Genomic DNA, 24,718 nt, shown 5'->3' with positions numbered 1-24,718 from the left:
AATGTTGTCACAGAAGTAAAATTAGATTCCGTGATAACGATTTTCACTTTTAAAATTAATGAGCCAATTTGTTTTGTGAAATTTGGAATTAATTGAATTGAAAAAGAATTAATTGTTTATTATTCGTTTGCTCCGCAGACGCTTAAAATGTTAGAAATAGTCCAGAGACTCCAATTTTTCAGCTATAGAAGTGTTTTTTTTCAAAATTTTGGAAAAAATGTGTGCAATAACAATTACGAATTAGTTTTTTGAAATGCAACTCCTATACAGCTAATTTTTAACAATTTTCAATTTTTTTAATAAAAAATTGTACCATTCATGTAAAATAGCCCGAAAAATGTTTCTGAAATAATCGAAAATATATTCAAAATTAACATTTTTTCCATTTTTCTGGCAAATTATTGATCGGATTGATGCGAAATAATATACCGTTTTTGCGTTTTATCATTATTGACTGATTCACGAAGTTTCATGGTAGTGCAATCCTTTTTTTGCATTTTTTCTTAAGTTTTGTGAATTTCTGAGAAGTTTTAGAAAAAACGCAGGAAAATGATTGCACGATTATGAACTTTCGTGAATCATTAAGGAATAAAACGCAAAAGCGGTATATTTTTTCACGTTAATCCGATCGCCAATTTGCCAGAAAAATTCAAAAAACGTGAATTTGGGCGAAAAGAGTGTAATACTTCCTTAAGGTATATCCCAAGACAATACCACCCAAAAGTTGGTATGGATTTCCCTATGGATTTCCAGAAAAAATTCTAAATGATTGAAATCATTGCATTTCTATAAGTTTTCGAGTTTTTCTATCCTCATATGTTGGTGACGAAAGCAACAATAACTGTTTGATTTCACGAAATTTCAATTTTTTCGAGTTGAACATCGCAGGAACTATGTACTAGAAAATTTTACAAAAAATTTTAAAAAAAATTTCATCCATTCGCAAGAAAAACCTGTTTTCCAGGGATAAATCTTGAACATTCCAAATACTTCATTGATTGAAGAAAGAGGAATCAAAATGTAAACAAAATATTGAGATTGATAAAGATAATTGCCCCAGCTCATCAATCTTCATAACGATGAAATATTTTTTCAACGAATTCGCTATCTCGTTCCGTTACGTTCACACCCTCCTCCACATGTTCATGCATTTCACCATCCAATCTAACCCAGAACAACTGTCCCACTCCACGATTTGTTCAGTCGCCGACTGAGACTCGTACCGGCTGAGTCTCAGGCGCAAGTGCCCTCTCCCCTCTCGTTCGAATCACCATCAGATGCAACTCTGCACTTCACCCGAACTTTCGCTCCCATTCTCTCTGACGTGTTGTATGTTTATCAATGAATAGACATTCAAACATGTCACGATAATTTTCCCCAAGACTGATCAGTTGAATTTATAATTACAGTAGCTGTGAAAAAATTGTACTTGAATAATTGAACAGTCAAGTGCATAATTTATCTGATAATCGAGTTTTATTGGAGAACGAAAGGGGAGTGAATTTTTATTTTGAAATAATAGTTTGACTGAGGAGAAAATAAAATAATCTAATCACAATGATGAACGAGCACAACGAGGCAATGGAGATTAAGGTGAGTAATTGAAAAACAAATTCATGCAAAACACAAAACAACATTTTTAATTCAATTTTTCCGAAGAAAATTCCACAGCATTCGAAATTTTTTAATTAAATCAGTAGCGAAGTGGTAAAACGGTTCAAGTCAATTTTGACTATTGGCCAGTTTTCAATTAATATTTTGGAATCTACGAGAGACAGCAAAATTTTTGTTATAACCTTTTTTATAAAGCCGATTGAGACCTACAACAAATATGATTACGAAACTTTCGCTATCTCCCTTACATTCGGAAATATTCCTCAAAAACTCAACTGGGAGATAAGTCGACATAGACCGTTTTGCCACTACGCCTACTGAAATAATTAATGGTGAATTCAATTCTCTGTGAACCTCCAACTAAATCTCATACTTTCCTTATTAAAATGTATTATCACCGCAAGAAAAATACGCACTGCAATCCGAGATCTCTGGAAAGTAGTAATAATAACAATTAAAATATATTCTTGTTGGTGAGGGAATATCAAGGTTTTGGGTTACGAAGAAACTGGTATAGGGTTTCAATGTCCTTTTCACCGAGTCTTTTTTCGTTCGAATAGATCGAGCCTAGTTCGGAGGAGGAACTGAAAATACAAAAGCGTCGCGGTCTTATCCATCAAGTGAGTAAATAGTGATTAAGTTCATTCATCCGCAACGGAAATAAAACAAATGGAAAATTGCTCTTGTATTGCATATAGCGTAGTTATTTTCGCTAATAAATTAGCGATATGCTTGCGAATGGTTATTCTGCACATCATTTCCTTCTTTCATACATAATTCATTGTTTATTTCATTTTATTAAATTGAATAAGATTTCTTTTCAACTTATTTTGTCAGATTTTCAACTTAGTTCAACATTATCATCATCATTATTCTTATTATCCCTTTCTTCTACACAACCGATTGTCTTTTTTACGGTTCTACCTCAGCCCTTTGATAAAATGTTAATAGAAAATTTTTATTTATACGTACTTGAATGAATTTGAAACATCACATTTGAAGAAACCATTAGAAAGCTCACGTTCAGGGAAATTCATGAAAAATTCGAAATTTTCAACAATCATCATAAAAATCAAATCAACCAATATAGCTATCGTAATCATTTTTTAACTTCGACTTAATGGCATTAGAACAAACGTTTTTAGCTATGACTGAATTCATTTAACGCATGATATTTAATGATATCCTGGGAATTCTGATTTTCAAAAAATACCAAATTTTTGTAAATTTTCTAATTAATCAAAATAAAAATTATTGCTATCGCCTTCATCTTCGAACTTGATGAAAAGGACATCCAATCATTCAATCAATTTAAGTCATCATTCAATCAATTCAAAACATTTTTTTTAGACATCGTGGGAAAACCGATTTTTGAAAAAATTATAAAATTTTAAAAACTAATGGATGAATTGAATTTTAATTAATGGCGATCGATAGGGCTCAACAATACCTACGTTAAAAAAAAAAAGATTCAATACCATCCATTCATTAGCGAACAATTGAAGAATAAAATCCAAAACTTAAATTTGAATTAAATGAAATCGTATTCAATTAGAAAAACGTCAAATCAATGACACCGGTTATTAGCCGATCCAATGCGAGAATTAATCACTCGATAAATTGTGGGAATTCTCGTAATCTGGTATAAGTGTATTTTTACTCATAACAATTCACAATATTATCGCGGGCGATTCAGCTGTTGCGCGAACCGGTTTTCGATCATTTTTAAACCGATGTCTCTTGTGTTGCACGTGGAGTCCCCACTTGCCAAGTTATTTCTAAACATTACCAACATTTCTGCATTCAACCAATGACTAATTTACAGAACTACAATTTTTGCTTCCGAATGGAAGCTTTGTAATCGTTTAAATTTGAGGGCGGATTTTTTGTGTTACATCGACAATTATAAACCAAAAAGTCCGGAAATGCAATTTTTAGACCGCGTCCGTAGGTCTGTTCTGAAAAATGTTCTGAACTGATTGAATGATGGCTTAAAAAATTCGATTTGATGTCCTTTTGACCGAGTTCGAAGATGAAGGCGATAGCAATAATCGTTATTTTGATTTATTTGAAAATTTGCAAAAATTTTGTATTTTTTGAAAATCAGAATTCCGGGGATATCTTTGAATATCAAGCTTCAAATGAATTCAATCGTAGCTTAAAATGTTTGTTTTAATACCATTAAGTCGAAGTTAAAAAATGATTACGACAGCTATATATGATAATTGTTGAAAATTTCGAATTTTTCATGAATTTCCCTGAAAGTGAGTTTTCTGAAGGTTTCTTCAAATGTGATGTTTCAAATTCATTCAAGTATGTGTAAATAAAATTTTTCCATTAACATTTTATCAAAGGGCTGAGGGGAGAGATAGAACCGTAAAAAAGGCAATCGGTTGTGTAGAAGAAAGGGACAATAAGAATAATGATGATGATAACATTCAACTAAGTTGAAAATCTGACCAAATTAGTTGAAAAGAAATCTTATTCAATTTAATAAAATTAAATAAACAATGAATTATACATGATAGAAGGAAATGATGTGCAAATCAATCACTCGGAAACATATCGCTCGTTTATTAGCGAAAATAACTATACTATATGCAATACAATAATTTTCCGCTAATTTCTCATCACTTTTTGCATTGATGCGCTGAGAAAAAAATCTGTCAATGAAAATCGGTAACTTCTTAAATGCGACAAATTAAACTAATAGGATTAAATAATTTTCTCGATGTGTTCCTCGTAATTTATCTCAATTTTCCGATAAAAATCTGAGATCTCGATTATCTGAGAATAGCTGCCACAATCAATCATTCGGAATTCCTTCCTTCGAAACAATAAAACTGAATTTTATCATCTCCTTGGGTGGGATTAACCGCAAGGCCTCACCCTGTTATCTTCCCAATTAAAACGTAAAAAAAAACCGAGTCATTTGAATTTCGTTCTAATGGAAACGTTTATAAATTCCATAATGTTTGATTACATCACGCGATTTATTATGTAAATTGTTTTGTCGAGTTTCGTAAAGTCTTCCTCACTGATAATACTTCGCAACTAATATTGCAAAGAGCTTATGGATAAAATACGATTGTTACGATGCCCCACAGATGACAATGAGTATTTTTGCGAATATCTCGATACTCGGACCGGCGATGGGGTTCGGCTACAGCGCTGTTATACTCCCAGTCCTGAAGAGCGGCAAGAGCGATGTGACGATTGATAACGATCAAGGATCTTGGATCGGTGGGTGTACAAAATTAAAAACGATTCATTGAATTCAACATTACCCCAACGTTGGGGCAATCTTGGGGCAATGTTGGCTGTCAACATTAAGGTAATGCTGGCTACCAACGTTGTGGTAATGTTGGCTGCCAAGGTTACGGTTATGTTGGTTATCAACGTTGGGGCAATGCTCGCTATCAACGTCAGGGCAATGTTGAGGCAATGTTGGCTACCACCGTTGTGGTAATGTTGGCTGCCAAGGTTACGGTATTGTTGGCTATCAACGTTGGGGCAGTGTTCGCTACCATCGTTAAGGCAATGTTGGCTGCCAACGGTAAGGTAATATTGACTACCAATGTTGTGGTAATATTGGCTACCAATGTTGTGGTAATTTTGGCTGCCAAGGTTACGGTAATGTTGGCTATCAACGTTGGGGCAATGTTGGGGCAATGTTGGCTGTCAACGGTAAGGTAATGTTGGCTACCAGCGTTGTGGTAATGTTGGCCGCCAAGGTTACGATAATGTTGGCTATCAACATTGGGGTAATGTCCACTACCAATGTTGGGGCAATGTCGGCTACCAACGTTAAGGTAATATTGGCTACCAATATTGTAGTAATGTTGACCAGCATTGTTGTGGCAATGCTGACTGCAAACGTTAGAGTAATGTTGGTTACCAACGTCATAGCAATGTTGGCACTCAACGTCGGCAGCCAACATTGCCCCAACTTTAACATTTTTTACCTTTCCCTGAGTACTGGTTTCAAAATACCAACATTGAGGCAATGTTGGCTGCCAACGTTGAGTGCAAACATTGCCCCAACGTTAAAAATTGTTTACCTTTCCCTGAATATTGGTTTCATAATAAATCTTTTCAACACCAAATGATGCAATCAATCTCATGATCGACATTGGAAAGAACATTTTAAATCGAAAATTTCAGATTTGACGAATACAATGCTTTTATTCGGAAGCAAAAAGTGATAATAAACAATTGCATTAAAAATTGGGATTAACAGCCAGTGCTGCTGCCTTCGGAACCCCCATTGGCTGCATTCTATCCAGTTTCGTAATGCGAAGAGGCAGAAGACTGAGTCTCTTGGTGACATCGACATTCTCGTTAATCGGATGGTTACTAATCTACATGTCTACCAATTACGAGAAATTAATTGTCGGGAGGATTGTCGGGGGAATCGCCACGGGTCTTGCCTCGGTACCGGCAACTGTTTACACAGCTGAGATTGCTGACTCGGAGTGGAGGAGCACCATGGTCACGTGGAGCAGCATGGCCATAGCCATCGGAATTCTCATGGTTTACATATTCGGATATTTCATACAGGTGGGGAAAATTGGACAATAATGGTATCAAGTCCTATGTACTCTGTATTTGGATATACGGTGATAATGGCCCATGAAAAATAATATTTCGCTGTGAGTAGTCGGAATAGGAGCAAAGACGACCCTCTGTCGTGCTGGGACCTAGGGGGTGATTGGTTCTCACCTGGGGCTGAGATTATAGAAATAATGGAATTTACGGCATTAATATTTTTCAACGAATGGCTCCCTTGCTCCACGAATCACCATCATCTGCGGTGGGGAAAATTTTCTAGAAATGTTGTTGTGCAGCATCACACGGAGAGAAAAGGTCAATAAAAATTACCAACAAAAAACGTAAAAATTACGTTTCGAAACGTAATCCGCGAGCAAAGTAAAATTCAATAAAAAGTGTGAGTCAGAACTGAAATTGTACGAATCGCCTCGTAAATTTTACGATTTGTTCCGTAAAAATTAACCACCCGTCTAATGACTCACCGCTGTACGTTGTTAAAAAATTATTCTTGAATTTTCAAGTAAAAAATTTTGAAATTTTTAACAATGAATAATTTACATGGAATTGTCGTTGATCTTGTTATTGATAAATCAGTCAATTTTCTTGAATACTCAATGAAATTTGATTTCTCAGGTTCATGCAAGAATGAAAATTACTGAAAATCGTAAAAATTCAGGCAACTTTTCTTCTGAATTTTTAATCTCTTGAAAATTCAATTGAATGTAATGCTTAATTTTCATGATAGGTGTGAAAATCCAAATTGTCATTGAAAATTCAATGATCATTCATTATGAAAAACTTAATTTTATTGAATTTCCTAAATGAATCAGGAATTCCATGAGCAATTTAGTCTGAAATTGAATTCAAGTTCCGAATATTGAAAATTCAAATGCATCTGTTACTTAAATTTCAAAAAATCTCTGACAGTGTAGGGACAACAAGTCGTTCCGTAATTTTTCCCCAACGACGAAATTTCACGGAACGAAACGTAGAAATAATTCACCAGCTTCATAAAAATTATTGAACGTTCAAAAATTTTTGATTTTGGAGGCATAATAAGTCGGGAAGTGTCTGTAAGATTTTACTTCTTCGAGAAAAATTACGTGACAATTTCGTACTTTTTTCGGTGATGAACCTGAAAATTCACTGAACGTTCCAGATTTCTGCTCTTCCATTCTTATAAAAATTGTCGGAAAACGATTCCCCATTGCGGATTACGTGAATTGTTCCGTAATTTTTCCTGAATATTTCTCTCCGTGCAGAAAAATTATCGTTCATTACCGGGTAAACATTATAAGTATTAGTAAACATTATTGGAGCTACTACATATAATTTTTCTGGTGCCGCACCAGAATTTTGCTAGTGCTACACAATCATTTTTGCAAGTGTGCGGATTGTGACACGTTTATAGTGCTTAGTCTCATTTCCATTAATGTTTAATTTGAATATAATCCCGAGGGGGGTGGACGAATTCGCAGATCCTAATCTTCAATCTACACGGCTCAGAATAAGAGTGTTAGTTGTGTAATAGACGTACACCATAAAATTCTGCTTTGATGATATGAGTTAGGAGATAGTACAGGAATTGAGATAGCGATCGAGACTAATAAACCGCCTCAACCCATCATTCAATATCTTTTATTTTCGGTTTGAATTTTCAAACCGGTTTGTTGATAATTCCGAAATCTTCATTGCCTACTTGGGGTTTCGTGTCGATTCTATCTCACGTTGATAATTTTCAGTAGAGGATCTTTAGTGTGTTACCTACTGGAGAGCAAGTGAACGCAGCATTCTTCTCTGGTGATATAAGAAATGAGAGGCATTGATCAATTGTATGCCAATTCACCTCGAAATTTCACTCTTTTTGTTCCTCGGTAATCGGAAATAATTGTTTGGTTCGAATTTGAAAGCCTCAAAGATGAATAATTGCTTCTTACTCAAATATTTCGTTGTTTCAACAACAACAAAATTCAACCAAGAAACCGAAAACATGAAAATGATCGAGAATCAAAAATACGAAGAACAAATATATAAATGTCGTCAAAACATAAATGTAGTCGAAAAATGACTGTTTCATTTTGTCCCAATCTCCCCCATATTTTTTTAAATATTATAATGTAAAAAAATATATATGTACAGAAGTTTTTTAAAATTGCTTCTTATTAGATTCTAGGGGGCTACGCCCCCTGCTCGTTCCGCTCGCCAACCCCCATATAACCTTCATGTGACCCCCATGTGATCCCCATGACCCTTTTCTGGAACCATATTCTGATCCTTGTGACCCTTATCTTGACCCTTAATTTTGGAGTCTTAATTTCGAGGACCAAATTTTCATCACCAGAAGTCGATTTGGATTTTTAATATATAAAAAAATATTCTGAGCCTTGCGACCCTTAATGACCCTTGTGACCCTTATTTTCGCCATTGTGAACCTTATTGAGACCCTTAATCTTGTGACCCTTGTAACCCTTAATCTGACCCATATGACCTGTAATCTGACCCTTATTTGGACCCTTATTCTGAACCTCATGACTCTTATTCTGATCTTTGTGACCCTTAATTTTGGAGGCTTAATTTCGAGTACCAAATTTTTATTACCAGAAGTCGATTTGGATTTTCATTATATAATATAAAGAGATATTCTGAGCCATGTGACCCTTAATCGGACCATTGTGACCTTTATTTAGACCCTTAATCTTGCGACCCTTATAACCCTTCTGAATCTGAATCATATGACCTGTAATCTGACCCCTATTTTGACCCTTATTCTGACCCTCATGACTCTTATTTTGACCCTTGTGGCCCTTAATGTTAACATGGGAGCCTTAATTTCGAGTACCAAATTTTTATCACCAGAAGTCGATTTGGATTTTTATTATATAAAGAGATATTTTGAGCCTTGTGACCCTTAATCGGACCATTATTTACACCCTTAATCTGACCCTTAATCCTGCGGCCCTTATAACCCTTAATCTGACTCAGATGACCTGTAATCCGACCCTTATTTGGACCCTTATTCTGACCCTCATGACTCTTATATTGACCCTTGTGGCCCTTAATGTTGGAGCCTTAATTTCAAGCACCAAATTTTTATCACCAGAAGTCGATTTGGATTTTTATAATACAAGACATTCAAGTTTAGGACGGAAATAATTCTAAGTCAAGCACGACGAAATAGATTGCCGACAAAAAACGTCACATTATTCTTTTAAAAGACTCAGTACAATTCCAACTCAATTCTCAATAAAGTGCCCACACGTAATCCCAAATGCATTGACAGCCCGACAAATTTCAGTAAAAAAAACCTTGTCTTTGAATTCAGGAAAATTGGCGTCTGATAGCTCTTCTGTGCGGTCTCTTCCCAGCGGCGGCGATAATCATCACCATCCTGGCCATCCCCGAGTCGCCAATTTGGCTGAGAGACCGAGGGCGCATGGACGAGGCCCGCGTGGTTATGAAGAAATTTCGTGGTGTACCGAAGGATCACCCCGTCACCGCCGAAGTTGAAGCCGAACTTCGTCACACAAGACACCACCAGAATAAGAAGAAGCAATCGCTGTTGAAGAACATCGCCAAGCGCAGTTCTCTCTATCCATTCGTAATAATGCTGGCTTACTTCTTCTTCCAGCAATTCTCCGGTATTTTTGTTATTGTTTATTACGCCGTCGATATTACCGCCGAGGCAGGAATGAAGATGGACAAGTTCGTTGGGGCCATTTTGATCGGAATGACGCGAGTCATTGGCACCCTATTGGTGAGTTACGTCTCGAAGATATGGGGCAAGAGGAAGCCCTCGATAGCATCCGGGGCTGGAATAACAATTTTCATGGGAATTCTATCGATTTACTTGTATTTACAAGGAAAAGGTCAACAAATTAACGATCACGGATTTATTCCGGCGATTTGCATTCTCATGTACATCTTCATGAGCACCATTGGATTCTTGAGCCTACCCTTTGCCATGATTGGCGAAATATTTCCAGCCAAGGTCAAGGACGTTCTCTCTGGTTTGACAACCTGTGCGGCGTATATATTTAGTTTCATAACGGTTAAAACTTATCCCAGTATGCTACACTCGATGGGGAAACACGGGGTTTTCTTCTTCTACACGATTATCTCGCTGTTGGGGACTATTTTTGTGGCCATGTTCCTGCCGGAGACGAGGGGAAAGACACTCCATGACATTGATGTGCTGTTCTCCAAGAAACGTAGGGAACATGTTGTTGAGGTGCAGATTATGGAGAAGGAGAAAATAGTGCCGATGAAGAACATGACTGCTGCGTAGAACGACGTTGCAATACACTGATAGAATGATTCGTTCATTCCAAACGAGAGTCGTTAACTATTAACGAATGGTAGAGTTGAATATGACCAAATAAATATTCGGTAATAGTTAACGAATCTCGTTTACTATCAACGAATGGTAGAGTTGAATATGACTAAATAACTATTCGGTAATAGTTCACGAATGGTTCACTTGAAAGGTGAAAGTCGAGTCAAACAAGAATTCTCAAATGTGCATTCGTTAACTATTAACGAATGAACATTTGGTGAGATCAATAGACCCTAGCCTTCAACTAAATTCATTTGTTGACAATAACTAATTTTGTCTGTCAGTGTACGTGCGAAGACAAGGGGAATGGATTGTGTTCACATACTGTACTTCATTCTAATACTGAGAGATTTCTCATCTGTTAGAACTTAAGGCGTATCCCGAAACAATACCATCCACAAGTTGGTCCCTGTGGATTTCCGGAAAAAATTCTAAATGCCTTAATTTATAGCATTCCCAGAAGTTAGTGAGTTTTCTATCCTCATATGTTGTTGATGAAAGGAACAATAACTGTTTGAATCAAATAATAAATTATTTGTTAATTAATTGTTTGAATTGAATAAGAAATGATTTCACAAAATTTCCAGTTTTTAGAGTTCAATATCGCAGAAGAAGAATAGAATAGAAAAAGTGCGGCTGGTCACTTAAAGCGCCCAGAGTCACCTAAATCATACGATCTTTTGTAACTTCCGCCTTAGTTTCGGTCAGTCACACAGCCCCAGCCCTGTGTTTCTCACTAGGCTAATAAGGCTGGTGACAGCCGCTTGTTGTAAGTCCTCTGGTTCCAGGAAAGCCTGGCCCCAGATTTTATAGCGACGGAGTGCTAATAGGGGGCATTCACATAAAATGTGGATGACGCCCTCCTTATCGCCTCCGCACAGTCTGCAGTCTTCTTGTTCTGCCAGTTTCATCTTGAACAGATGAGCTCTGAGAGCTATATGACCCGTGAGGAGCCCTACTGCTACCCTCCGATCCCCTCTGTGCAACTCCAGAAGCTTTTTGGTTCTAACTCTTAGTTGCCCTCTCATAAGCAGTTTCGCTTGTCTGCAGGTCGCAACTTTCTCCGAACGCCTGACATGATCCCGCTGGAAATGATCTTTAATAAGAGTTTTTCCCACTGCGAAGGGCATGCCAAGCAGGCCGTGTGAGGGCACACTTTCTGTACCCTCCTTGGCCAGCTTATCTGCCTCTTCATTACCCAGAATCCCATGGTGACCTGGCACCCAGGTTACGGTGACCCGGTTGTTTTTACCCAGTGTGTCCAATGCCTGCATGCATTCCCACACCACCTGTGACTCTGTAGTGGGTTTTTCCAGGGCGTGTATCGCCGCCTGGCTGTCACTGCAGATGAATATTTTCATCTTTTTTGTGTCTCTCGCGTTCAGATACTCTGCACACTTAAGTATGCCCAGCATCTCTGCTTGAAAGACGGTTGAATGATGGCCCAGCGGAAAACTCTCTCCGAAGCCATCTTTCAGACGGTAGATGCCTGCCCCAAAACTTTCATTGAAGCCAGAGCCGTCCGTAAACCAGTAGTCCTCTCTTGGTCCTGGTTTACGTTTCGAGTCTAGCCACTCCTGTCTGGGTGGTATACTCGTTCTGAAAGTTTTCCTGATCTGATACTTCCTAGGAATCCTATCCGTCTTACCTATGAAGGGTCGATCATTGATTAGGCTAAGCCTTGTATGGCCTTGGCCCGTCATCTTCCATTCTAGTTGGCACCTTAGTCTATATGCAGTTGTGGTAGCACAACTCACAACCCTAAGGTCGAGGGGTGGGATACTGAGTGCTATTTCTAGCGCCTCAGTAGGTGTCGATTTCATGGCTCCTGTTGCAGCCCTCAGGAAGGTTCCCTGTAGGCTTTTCAACAGGTTCCTTGTTTCCGTCTTACTCACCCTCGGCCACCAGACGACCGCAGCGTATAACAGTCTCGGAAGTAGAAATATTTGGTAGAGCCAGAGCATCATTTTAGGATTGAGTCCCCATGTCCTGCCCACAGCTCTCCTGCATGCCCACATAGAGGCAAACACTTTATTTCTCTGAGTACAGATATGTTCTTTCCAGCTGAGTTTATTATCCAGGAGGACACCCAGATATTTCACTCTGCTGGTGTAGTTAATCTCCGAGCCATTTAGCTTCAGAGGTTGGATCTTTTCCAGTTTATAATTTCTGGTGAAAACCAGGATTGTTGTTTTGGCTGGATTTACCGATAGGCCAGTTACCCTGCACCAGTCCTCAATGATATTGAAGGCTGTTGCCATCAGGTCCCTTAGCACCCTCAGAAATCCGCCTTTCACAACAACTGCCACATCATCGGCGAAACCGATGACGTGGAAGCCGGCCTCACTTAGTTGATTTAGAAGTCCATCTACAACCAGGTTCCATAGCAGGGGGGAGAGAACTCCCCCCTGCGGACAGTCCCTAGTCGGACGTCTCTCCACACATGCCCTCCCATCTCCTGCCGACAGTCTTCTGCTTTTCAGCATGTTTTGTGTCCAAGCAATGATAGTCTTGGACACCTGTCGTTCTTCCATGGCTTTTTCTATAGCCGGATTCGAAGTGCTATCAAAAGCCCCCTCAATATCCAGAAAGGCGCCTATGGCAAAACCCTTGACCGCCAGTTGTCCCTCAATCAGTCCCACCAGGTGATGTAAGGCGGTATCTGTTGATCTTCCCTCCCTGTATGCATATTGACAGGGGGAGAGGGATCTGTCAGCCAAGGGCCCGGCCTTGATGTGTCTATCCACCAGCCTCTCCAGGGTCTTCAGGATGAAGGATGTGAGGCTTATAGGACGGAAGTCTTTTGGTTTTATATAACCGGTTTTTCCCGGCTTGGGAATGAATACTATCCTAGTCTCATTCCACACACTAGGGACATGTTTCAGGGCTATACTAGCTCTGAGTATCTTGGTTAGGGGTCCCGTGATAGTCTCTATCCCTTCCTGTAATAGGGCTGGGTAGATCCCGTCTGGTCCCGGTGCCTTGAAGGGTTCAAAGGTTTTGATGGCCCACTTGACCCCCCAGGGCTGCACTACTTTATTTGCCAATGCCCAATCATGGGTTTCGTAGACATCCCTCTGATTTTGCATTGTTTCTTTATCTCTCTCCTGGGCCTGTATGAAGCCTGGAAAGTGGGTGTTCATTAGGAGTTTCAGAGTCTCTCCCATGGTTTCCATGTGGCTGCCATCTGGTGCCTGTAGGCTCCCTAGATATGGAGTCTTGTTTGTTCCAAGGATTTTTGCCAGCCTAGAGGTCTCCGATTGACTCTCCACATTGCTTGTGAAAGCCCTCCAGCAGTCCTCTTTGGCTGCCTTTATTGCCTTGTTGTAATCTGCGAGCAAGCCTCTGTAAGTTTTCCATGCGTCTTCCTTACGGGGGCCCGCTCTCATGTTCTTAGCTTTGTTAAAAGCTTTTCTAGCCTTGCCCCTCAGCCCACCGAGCCTCTCTGACCACCAAGGAGTCTCAGTGGGCTGCCCTTTCGGGATAAGCTTGCAGTTTGTCTCGAAGGAGTCCATGATGGCCTGGTTTAGGGCAATCGAAGCCTCCTCCAGCTGCTTTTTGTTGTTAAATCTGAGGATGATATCCCTGAGATTGTCAGATAGACTCTCTCGGTAATTTCCCCAGTTTGTTCGTCTTGGGTTTCTCACCCATTCCGTTTCTTTCACTGTGTGGATGGACATTCTTATGGTTTGATGATCGGACGCTGAGAGGTCCTTTGAGACCCTCCAGTCCCCAATCATGTCTGCCACTCTATCCGTCCCCAGAGTGATATCTATGACCTCCTGTCGTCTCCGATCTATGAAGGTAGGTTCTGACCCCCTATTAAGGATGTTTAGACCGGCCCCCATTATGAATTCCTGGAGGCTTTCCCCCCTGCCGTTAATGCCGGTGCTCCCCCATGCTACATGGTGCGAGTTGGCATCACAACCTAGCAGGAGTTCAAGTCCCCTTTCCTTCACATGGTTGCATAGGTCCTTTACTTTTTTCGAAGGAGGTGGTTCAGCCGAGTCATAGGGCATGTAAACTGACCCTACAACCAAGCTCATTTCCTCGCCTTGTCCCAGGCCCAGATCCACTTGTGCCACAGCCAGGTCTCCCTCACTAGCCTGTGAACAGAAGAAAGAGTCTAGTCCTTTAATAACAATGCAAGATCTAATTTTCTCCTGAGTGTTTGCGTGATAGATTCTGCCACAACCACTGAGGCCCTTAATAGCATTGTCCACTATCCATGGTTCCTGGATCATTGCTATGACAGTCTGCATCCCAGCTAACAGCCTGACTAGAGTAGCCGAGGCTGCTTTGCTGTGATGCAAATTTATCTGTACAATGTGCACCCGGGTTGCAGCCATAATGATGACTACTTTCCTGGTACCTCTATGTACCCTTCTTCTGACTTTCACCACGGTCTTTCGCAAGCAGCTTGACAGTTGCTTTTTGAATCCCGCAGTGCAGTCTGAAGTTGCAGGCTTTCAGAACAGAGAGTGATCGGTCGTCTATCAGCGCAACGAAGTGGGCACTTTTCGCGTCCCTACTCTCACTGCCCCGAGCGACAACCCACTCTCTGGCCTGCAGTCCTGCATTTTGTTTCTCAAGGAAGCACAGTGCTTCTTGAGCGGTTAGATCTGGGTCTTCCACGTGTAGTACAACCCTGTGCTTCTTGGGAAGCTCCGAGGCTGCGACCACACGTACAGTAAGTCCAGCTATTTTGTTTTCGGGGAAAAGGCTTTTCAGCCAATTTCCCGTTTCCTCATCAGTGCAGCACACCATTGCCACACCTTCTCTTTCCCAGACACCGTTGAAGGTGGGTGCTTTCACCCCGTCAGGTAACGCCAGAATGGCCCTCTTCAGGAGTTTCTTCACCTCCGTTACCTCTTCAGTGCCCAGTTTCTGATCCGGATATGACTCCGGCATAACTGCAAACTTGAATGAGCTCGTAGTGTTCTGAGCATATGTGCCCTGATCCTGCGTTCTCATTCTCTTTTCTTTCGGTCTGACTGAGGGGCTTGGCGTAGTACGCTCTGATGGAAGGCGTTTTATTGCCTTCCTCGTAGCCCCCTCCCCCCCCCCCTCATCGACCTTCGCTGCTGCATCCGTCAAGGTTGCAATCGCCCCCGAGGTTTGATGCAGCTTCGCTCTCTTGCGACGTCTTCTCTCGGCTCCACTCAGTCTGACCCGATTCACATCGGTACCAGACTGGTCAGCCTTGTCAGACTTCGTGTGTTCGCCATCGCTGGCCCCACCCGAAGTTGCTTTTTCAATATTAAGATTTTTTAAATTGGTTTCCATTTTAGTCCCACGAGTACCGCGGTTAAGCGTTTTCACCTGGTGCATTGCCGCGATTGCCCAGGGCTTGGCTTGTCTCGGGTGGGTTACACCCAAGACTACTCTCAGAGGTCGCCCAGGTTTCTGAGAGGCACCGTTAGCGACACAGCTCCCCCTGTGCCACGCATCCTTAGGCACGGTATGGCCGAGGCCATGGCTTACGCCGCTCACACACATGGATTGGGTGGACTCCTCTTAGCGACCGCGGGCAGCGGTAGTCCTTAAGACCTCCACCGCCCGCGACCGAGGCCCCTCACTACGACAAAGTGGGAACCCAGTAGAGGGGGAATATCGCAGAAACTACGTACTAGAAAATTTTACAAAAAATTCACTGTATTCTGAATTTATCAATCTACCACAGATTCGTTGTTTCACAACATCATAAGAACCGTTTTTTCATAAGATGAAAAAATCGATTTGGGGGGGGGGGGGACATAACCCCCGTTTGACCTGCCATGCATGCTAGAAGTCCGCATTTCATTATTTACTATTTTTTTATCAACTGGGGAATATTATAAACTATGAAAAAATGGGGCCAATCGTAAGAAAAACCTGTTTTTTACGGATACACCTTAACCCTTATAATTTTCAAGAAATTGAGGACTGAATTATGATCTCGTGAATAAATGCACATTGAGATTGATCTTTGTATATTTTTTATTACGAAAAACTTGAGTCTTAAATAATAAATATTACCACAAAGTTGTAAATTGTTTTTTTTCGATTAAATAACAGACGTATAACAAAAGTATGAGTCAACGATTTGGATTTACTTCAGAGGAGTGATGAGATGATTTCACAATTATTCCGCTGTCTACTGTTCATTTTCTCGCATCAACAATAAATTAGAAAAAAACATGAAGTCGATGAGTTGATGACGTGACTTATCACTCGCAAAAATATATAATATTCACCTTAAATACTTAATACTAAGATCAGTCCGTTCTTCATGATCGACTGATCCGAGTGTGACAATCAAGAACAATAATCAGAACGAGTAAAATATTCTATCCTACCTTAAAGTCTAATAATTTCCGTAATCATTAATTAATTACGATTCGCAGTTCTTTGGATGAAAGATAACATTTTAGGCAAATTAAATTATAATTAATCATCTCTTTTCGAACCTAAAGTTGAATGTTTTGAGTGGCAACGCTAGACTACCAACAGGCACACTGTAGCTCTCACCTTCGACGGGCAGAAGTGTGTAATGTTTGAGAATTGTCGCAACTATCGAGAAGCTGACGTACTGAACCATTTTATACCCCATGCAGGATCTTCTGCCTCCACCGAACGGCAGAAAGTACTCGGGTTTCGATATTCTCCCCTTTTTTATGAATCTCTCGGGGATAAATTCTTGGGGCGACATCCACAGATCTTCGGACATGTTCAAGTCGTAATTATTCAGGAATATGAAGGCGTCTTTCTCGACTTTGTAACCTGCAGCAAAAACAAATATCAAGCATTAAATGGAGATTCAATAGAAAATAGAATTTGATTTCCCTATTGGGATCTTTTGCGCTAAGAGACACACTCTGGTGGCTGAATTGAGCGCCTCCCTAACTTGGATGCGAAACTGTCAGCTGTATTAAGCGAACGAAACTTTCATTATTATTTGAAGTAATTGATCATTAATTCTCGCAATCGAAGGCATTTTATTATGGTGTAGTGGAATGCGTAAAATGTATTGTGTTACATAATCGAATGTTATTAATCATGGAGTTTACTCCAAGGATAAATAAAGGCAACATTTATTGCTCGGTGTATGGATGTAAAAGCAAGTCGTGTGTCAATCCAAAAGTGAGATTTTATGAATTCCCTACTGAAAATAAATGTTTTGTGATGTTTTGTGGTCACTCTCCAAAGTGATCGTTGAGTGTCCGTCAAGAAAATCTAAAAAAATTAATCAAAAAACTATGATTTATAATTGAAAATTCTTTTTGTGAATTATAAAATTTATGAATATAAGAATTAATCGATTATTTTTATTATTTTTCGCTTATTAGTCAAATAATGTACCTCCTTTGACTAACGTCATTTTATATGTGGCAACGCTGTAACTTAACAGCGTAGGGAAAACGAGATTTGAAATGCCCGATAGGTTCCAGGTTCGATTCCTGGCCGGGTAGAATGGTGAGATCTAACCATTTTTAAAGTCTTGATCAATCGCCATATAGTCTCATCAGACTCGAAGCGATATAAAATAAGCATAAAAAAAAAAAAAATGCCCGATTGTCCCCACTCCACTAACGCGTCGTTGCCGCATCTACTCGACACGCAATTTCCGAACACCGAGGAGCAGAAATTATTTATAACTAAAGTCCCAAGCGGTCAATAATTTTCATCGATGGTCGTAAATTTCTGTTTTTTCCCCTTTTTTTGGGATTTTTTTTATAATTTAATCTTGGATTTATGATAAAAACCACCCAAAAATGTGATTTGCCCAGAAGACTCTGGGTTAAAATCTACTTTTTCATTAATTCTTATCAACCATACTAAACGATCAATGTACCACAAATTGCACCAGGAGGTTTTTATTGATATTAACTTTCATGAAAAAAAATTATTTCATATTTTAATCTTGGAAATCGATCCGTGACCATATTACTTTAACGTTTCGCGCACTGGGCCAGCTGACCAGCATCCTGGTTGCATTATTTTCACGGTTGGCCACCAGACGGCCAAATACCAGGCCACGCCCCTACGAGAGATCCCCATACAATTTATTTTACTGAGAATTCTTCCCATCCAAATTTCAGCCAACAGAATTCCACTATTCGACTGTTATATTATATAGTCAACACGGTATTCAACTGATAAATTGGAACATATGATGATCATTATTCGTATTGCTTTTTAATCTCAGTAATATTTCTCCACAACATGAATCGGTATCAATCATTCATTTAGTAATATCATGAGAAGTTGCATCTTACAAAAATTAAGGTTTACTTATCTTCATTGAAATTTGAAAAATAATATGTAATAATTGGGAATTTTAATTTTCAATTGACTATTGAGTAAATATTTCTCAATTTTGTAAAAGTATTTTTCGATTAGCCAAATAATCGTCAATGTTCCAAACTCAATTATTGATTGATAAAATCATTCGGAATTTGGATACTTATTGAATATTGACAATTGACTGAATCCAAATTCGACTTTAATCAAAAATTTTTAAATTAGCGAAAATTTAATTTTTTTTTTTTTGAACATTCAATTTAATTATTTTATAAAAATAGGAAATACTGAGCTCCATGCAAATTCCCTATTCCACGATTGTTGATGACAAACTCTGAATCATCAAAAAAAAGTTCCTGATTTTTTTCTAGAATCATTTCGAATTTAATGAACTTCAATTAAAATTTGTGAAATTATGGAAAATGTAATAAATTTTTTCATTTTTTTTTTCAAATTCAGTTGAATTATTTTATAAAATTAGGGAAAACAGCTTCACGCGAGTTCCCTATTTCACGATTACTGATGACAAAGTCTAAGTCACCAAAAAAAAAGTTCTTCATTCATCAATGGAGTCGTCTACCAAACTGTTTCTTACCAGCAACCGAGCTGTCGCGATTCGCCACATGCGGCACAATAGGGCTGGCGATGAGTCTGATAGACTCCAGTAGAATGGCCTCTGTATACGGCATACTCCTCCTGTACTCCAAGCCCACGACATTTCCGACTCCCTCGACGCTGTCAATCTCCTTCTGCGCTGTCTCCTGGACATGTCTCCTGGGCGCCAGGTACCCCAGAATCTTAACGACAAAATTCCCGATGGCTGCATGTCCCCCGAGGATGTCCTCCAAGGCGAACAGAGCCGTATTCCACGACATCATCGGCTCGGCATTCGTCTGCACGTGATTTATCAGGCAGTCGACGTAGTCCTTCTCCGGAATGACTTGGCTCCACGACGATCTCCTGTCCTCAATCAACCTCGTCACCACGAATTTTCGGATGGTTTGGGCCCATTGAGCAGCCCGCCGCAAATTTCTCGCGTGCAGAGGCATCAGGAAGGGCATGAAATCCGCGGCGTAACCCTGATTCACCTCCCAGAAGACGTTGTCGAAGGCCTCAACCATTCCCTGAAACTCTTCATCGTCGTTGGAAAATCTTCTCGAGGTGAAGTAATTCGTGAATATGTTGGCGCATGTCTTCAGTATCGCGGGCTTCACAGCGACCTTGACACTGGCACTTGCCTCGGTGTCAATATGACCCAACAGGCACTCGAGCTCCTTGGCGATCAGGCTGTTAAGCTGATTGTACTTGGCAGTGAGTGCCCGCGGAAATGCGTGGACACGGAGCATCTCACGCCGGCTTTTCTGCAAATCAGACCAGTTGCTGAACGCCAGCGCTGTCAAGTGTAAATAAGGAAAAAAACATTAGTGAAGAGACTTCAATGTTTTCGTGTATTTTTGGAACTTAGGAAGGAAGTCACTGTAACGTGACCCTGATCATCTACATAATTAGTATTTTTAACTTTGTTATGTAAACATGATTTTGAGGAAATGACGGCCAGAGTTGAATAATGGAGTTTTGGGTGAGAGCGCAGTGGGAATATTTGGGACTGAATTTTTGCTGAATTAGGAATGGACGATGGTGAGAATTCGACGGATTCTCTTGAGAGTGGAATTATAGATTAAGATTGGGAGATTAACTCATTAGGGAATGATTTTGATCGTTTCGTTAGTCTTAATGTCTCCAGTGTCATTTTTTAAATAATTTCACCCAAAAAAATTTTATTCTCAGACTTATGATCTCAAGTTGAAACTTCTAACAGTCGCAAATTGAGACTTTTAGAATTTCCCTTAAAGTTTCTTCTGAAGACTTCTATGGTTTGTGTATTTTTGGAATTTAGGAAGGAAGTCACTGTAACGTGACCCTGATCATCTACATAATTAGTATTTTTAACTTTGTTATGTAAACATGATTTTGAGGAAATGACGGCCAGAGTTGAATAATGGAGTTTTGGGTGAGAGCGCAGTGGGAATATTTGGGACTGAATTTTTGCTGAATTAGGAATGGACGATGGTGAGAATTCGACGGATCCTCTTGAGAGTGGAATTATAGATTAAGATTGGGAGATTAGATTAACTCATTAGGAAATGATTTTGATCGTTTCGTTAGTCTCAATGTCTCCAGTGTCATTTTTTAAATAATTTCACCCAAAAAAATTTTATTCTCAGACTTATGATCTCAAGTTGAAACTTCTAACAGTCGCAAATTGAGACTTTTAGAATTTCCCTTAAAGTTTCTTCTGAAGACTTCTATGGTTTGTGTATTTTTGGAATTTAGGAAGGAAGTCACTGTAACGTGACCCTGATCATCTACATAATTAGTATTTTTAAATTTGTTATGTAAACATGATTTTGAGGAAATGACGGCCAGAGTTGAATAATGGAGTTTTGGGTGAGAGCGCAGTGGGAATATTTGGGACTGAATTTTTGCTGAATTAGGAATGGACGATGGTGAGAATTCGACGGATCCTCTTGAGAGTGGAATTATAGATTAAGATTGGGAGATTAGATTAACTCATTAGGAAATGATTTTGATCGTTTCGTTAGTCTCAATGTCTCCAGTGTCATTTTTTAAATAATTTCACCCAAAAAAATTTTATTCTCAGACTTATGATCTCAAGTTGAAACTTCTAACAGTCGCAAATTGAGACTTTTAGAATTTCCCTTAAAGTTTCTTCTGAAGACTTCTATGGTTTGTGTATTTTTGGAATTTAGGAAGGAAGTCACTGTAACGTGACCCTGATCATCTACATAATTAGTATTTTTAAATTTGTTATGTAAACATGATTTTGAGGAAATGACGGCCAGAGTTGAATAATGGAGTTTTGGGTGAGGACGAAGTGTGAATATTTGGGACTGAATTTTTGGTGAATTAGGAAAGGACGATGGTGAGAATTCGACGGATTCTCTTGACAGTGGAATTGTAGATTCAGATTGGGAGATTAACTCATTAGCAAATGATTTAGATCGATTTTGATTTTGTTAGTCTCAATATCTCTAGTACCATTTTTTAAGGAAATACACCCAAAAAGATACTTTTTATCATTCAGGCCTTTTTGTCATTCCGCTACGGGTCCGTGAATCCCTGTTTACAGCCGTTATGACGAAATAGTATATTTCGATACAAGTGCGACGGGGTGGTAACGAGTGTGAAGTTGGCGACCCGAGGCGATTGCCGAGTGCTGCCAATCACACGAGTTAAAACACCCCGTCGCACGTGTATACGAACTATATTTTTTGTTAGTGATGTTACGTTCAGCGAGTGCCGAACTGTGCCATTTTTCGTTTACTAGTAAACGAAAAGTCGAAACTTGTAAACGAAAAGACTTTTTGTTTACTAGTGAACGAAAAGTTCACTTTTCGTCACAGCGTGATGAAAAATATTGTTTATCACACAGCCTAAAAAAAATTTTCTGGTTCATATGACTGCAACTCATTCGCCAGAATAGTGTATTTCGTAACGAGTGCAAAAAACATTTTTTCACGAGTTACGAACAATATTTTTCATCACAATGTGGCGGAAATTGGACTTTTAGACACGCGGAGCGTCCCGAAAAGTTCGAAATATACTATTTACGGATAACTAATGACGAAATATACTATTTACGGATAGTTCGTGCCCGTCAAACGCCATTTACGGACATTGTAAAGAAAAATTATGTCCGTCACTCGGACGAAAACAACTTTTCCGACTCGTGTGATTGCAATCCTCGGTTTCGCCTCGATCTGCAACCCTCACACTCGTCAGAAGTTCTTTTCAGCCTTGTGACGAAAATAGCTATTTTAGGCCTTATGTCGAAATTCACTATTATTTTGAGACTTATGATCACATATTGAAACTTTTAAGTTACAAATTGAGACTTTCAGAACTTTCCTTGAAGAAAAATTTCAAGTTGAGTTCGAAAAGTCTTGGCTTGAGGCATTCAAAAGGATCAACTTGATATCCAAGTGTCTTTTACAGTTTGGCACAGACCACACTATAGATTCACCCATTTTCAATCATCACATTTGTCAATTAAATTGTATGAGATAAATTTGAACATAATCATGAATATTCAGCGTCATTAAAATGACACTTCGCACGGAATTATTATTTTTGCTTTGGGATAGAAACTTTGTAATCATTTAAATTCAATTTTTGCCTTTTTCGTGTTGTATCGACCCAGTATGATCCAAAGAGTCCGAAATATGCAATTTTTAGTCCTCGACCGCACGTGTGTATGTGTGGACGTATGTAATAAAGTTTTTCTTCAATTGTTCGCGAATGAATGTATGGAGTTGAATCTTTTTTTTCTAATGTAGGTATTTTGAGCCCTATAAATCGCCATTAATTGAAATTTAATTCATCGGTTAGCTTTTTTAATTTTCGGATTTTTTCGAAAATCGGTTGTTCCGAGATGAGTAAAAGAAATGTTCTGAATTGATTGAATGATGGCTTAAGAAATTTGTTTGGATGTCCTTTTGACCGAGTTCGGAGAGGATGGCGATAGTAATAATCGTTATTTTGATTTATTTCAAAACTTGCAAAAATTTAGTATTTTTTGAAAATCAGGATTCCGGGGATATCTTTGGATATCATGCCTCAAATGAATTCAATGATAGCTTAAAATGTTTGTTTTCATGTCATTAAATCGAAATTAAAAGATGATTATGAAAGCTAGATTGGTTGATTTGATTTTTATGATGATTGTTGAAAATTTCGAATTTTTCATGAATTTCCCTGAAAGTGAGCTTTTTTCTGATGGTTTATTCAAATGTGATGTTTCAAATTCCATTAAGTATGTAAAAATAAAATTTTCCAATTAACATTTTATCGAAGGCCTGAGGGGAGAGATAGAACCGTAAACAAGAGCATCGGTTGTGTAGAAGAAAGGGACAATAAGAATAATCATGATGAAAGAAATCTTACTCGATATAATAAAACGATATAAACAATGAATTATACATGATAGAAAGAAATAATTTGCGAAATAACCATTGGGAAGCATATTACTAATTTATTTGCAAAAATAGCTGTACTATATGCAATACAAGAGCAATTTCCCACTTGTTTAGGCATGAAATCGATTTCTGGTAAAATTCTGAATATGAATAAATTTGCTACGATTCCAAACAAATGGCTTTTATTATTTATAAATAATGCTCATAACTTTAAAAATTGAAAAGTAAACTTTCTAATTTTTTTCACATTTTTGTTTTCTCACGGTTCCATATCCAGCTTTAAATTCAGACCGACAAAGTGTAAATAATAAAATCATTGTAAAATGTCCGGAAACATGAGGTCAAATGGGGCTCAAATGACAGCTCTCACCTTCGACTACACAAGTAAAAAAGCATTTCCCTCCGGAAAGAATACCCAAAGTACTTGGATATCCTCACGACTGTCAGACTTCAATACCCCACCCTTTTTTCAAATAAATTCAAGGTACTCACAGTTATCCTTGTCTCCCCCGAAGAGTTGATTGTACCTCGTGAAATTGGGTCTCGAGTCGAAGTGCGTGCCCTTCGTGTAGAGAATTTCCCTGATGTTCTCCAGTCCATTAACAACAATGCAGTTGAGTGATCCCAACCTGAGCTTGATTATCTGGCTGTTGTACTGCTTAGCGAGTTCACCGAATGCCTTGTAGGGCACATCATGCCGCCCAAGAACATCGAGTGACCCAATAATTGGCCATGGTTTGGGCCCGGGGGCCTCAGGCACCTCATCCCTCTTGATCTCCCCGAGAATGCCCTCCTCAATGATTCCGGAGACAGTCCTCTTCCGCCTCGCTCTGCCATGATCAATCAGCAGCATCAGCAGTGCCACGAGAGAGGCTGTTATCAGGAAATAAGTAGTTGTGCTCAGAAAAACTGCCGGCATCATCTTGACTCGACGATCAAA

General features: G+C 39.2%; 2 protein-coding genes across 2 annotated transcripts; one reads left to right on the top strand and one right to left on the bottom strand.

Annotated features, from left to right (window-relative positions):
* The first annotated feature begins 1,159 nt into the window (after positions 1 to 1,159).
* On the top strand, positions 1,160 to 10,536 carry LOC107037045 (facilitated trehalose transporter Tret1-2 homolog). The gene is made up of 5 exons (XM_015255363.1): positions 1,160 to 1,593; positions 2,175 to 2,234; positions 4,722 to 4,857; positions 5,855 to 6,174; positions 9,488 to 10,536. The coding sequence occupies exons 1-5, from the start codon at positions 1,558 to 1,560 to the stop codon at positions 10,448 to 10,450; spliced, it is 1,515 nt and encodes a 504-aa protein (XP_015110849.1). The 5' UTR covers positions 1,160 to 1,557; the 3' UTR covers positions 10,451 to 10,536.
* A 5,985-nt stretch (positions 10,537 to 16,521) lies between these two features.
* Positions 16,522 to 24,700, bottom strand: LOC107037035 (cytochrome P450 307a1). Its single transcript, XM_015255354.2, has 3 exons — positions 24,271 to 24,700; positions 19,377 to 20,174; positions 16,522 to 17,260 (listed from the first exon to the last, which is right to left on the bottom strand). The coding sequence occupies exons 1-3, from the start codon at positions 24,698 to 24,700 to the stop codon at positions 16,932 to 16,934; spliced, it is 1,557 nt and encodes a 518-aa protein (XP_015110840.1). The 3' UTR covers positions 16,522 to 16,931.
* Between the last annotated feature and the right edge of the window lie 18 nt (positions 24,701 to 24,718).

This window comes from Diachasma alloeum, unplaced genomic scaffold (assembly GCF_001412515.2).
Source record: "Diachasma alloeum isolate Michigan unplaced genomic scaffold, Dall2.0 Dall_scaffold_00213, whole genome shotgun sequence".
Lineage (NCBI taxonomy): Eukaryota > Metazoa > Arthropoda > Insecta > Hymenoptera > Braconidae > Diachasma > Diachasma alloeum.
The sequence above is the reverse complement of the archived record's forward strand: the minus strand, read 5'-3'. Positions and strand labels throughout refer to the sequence as shown.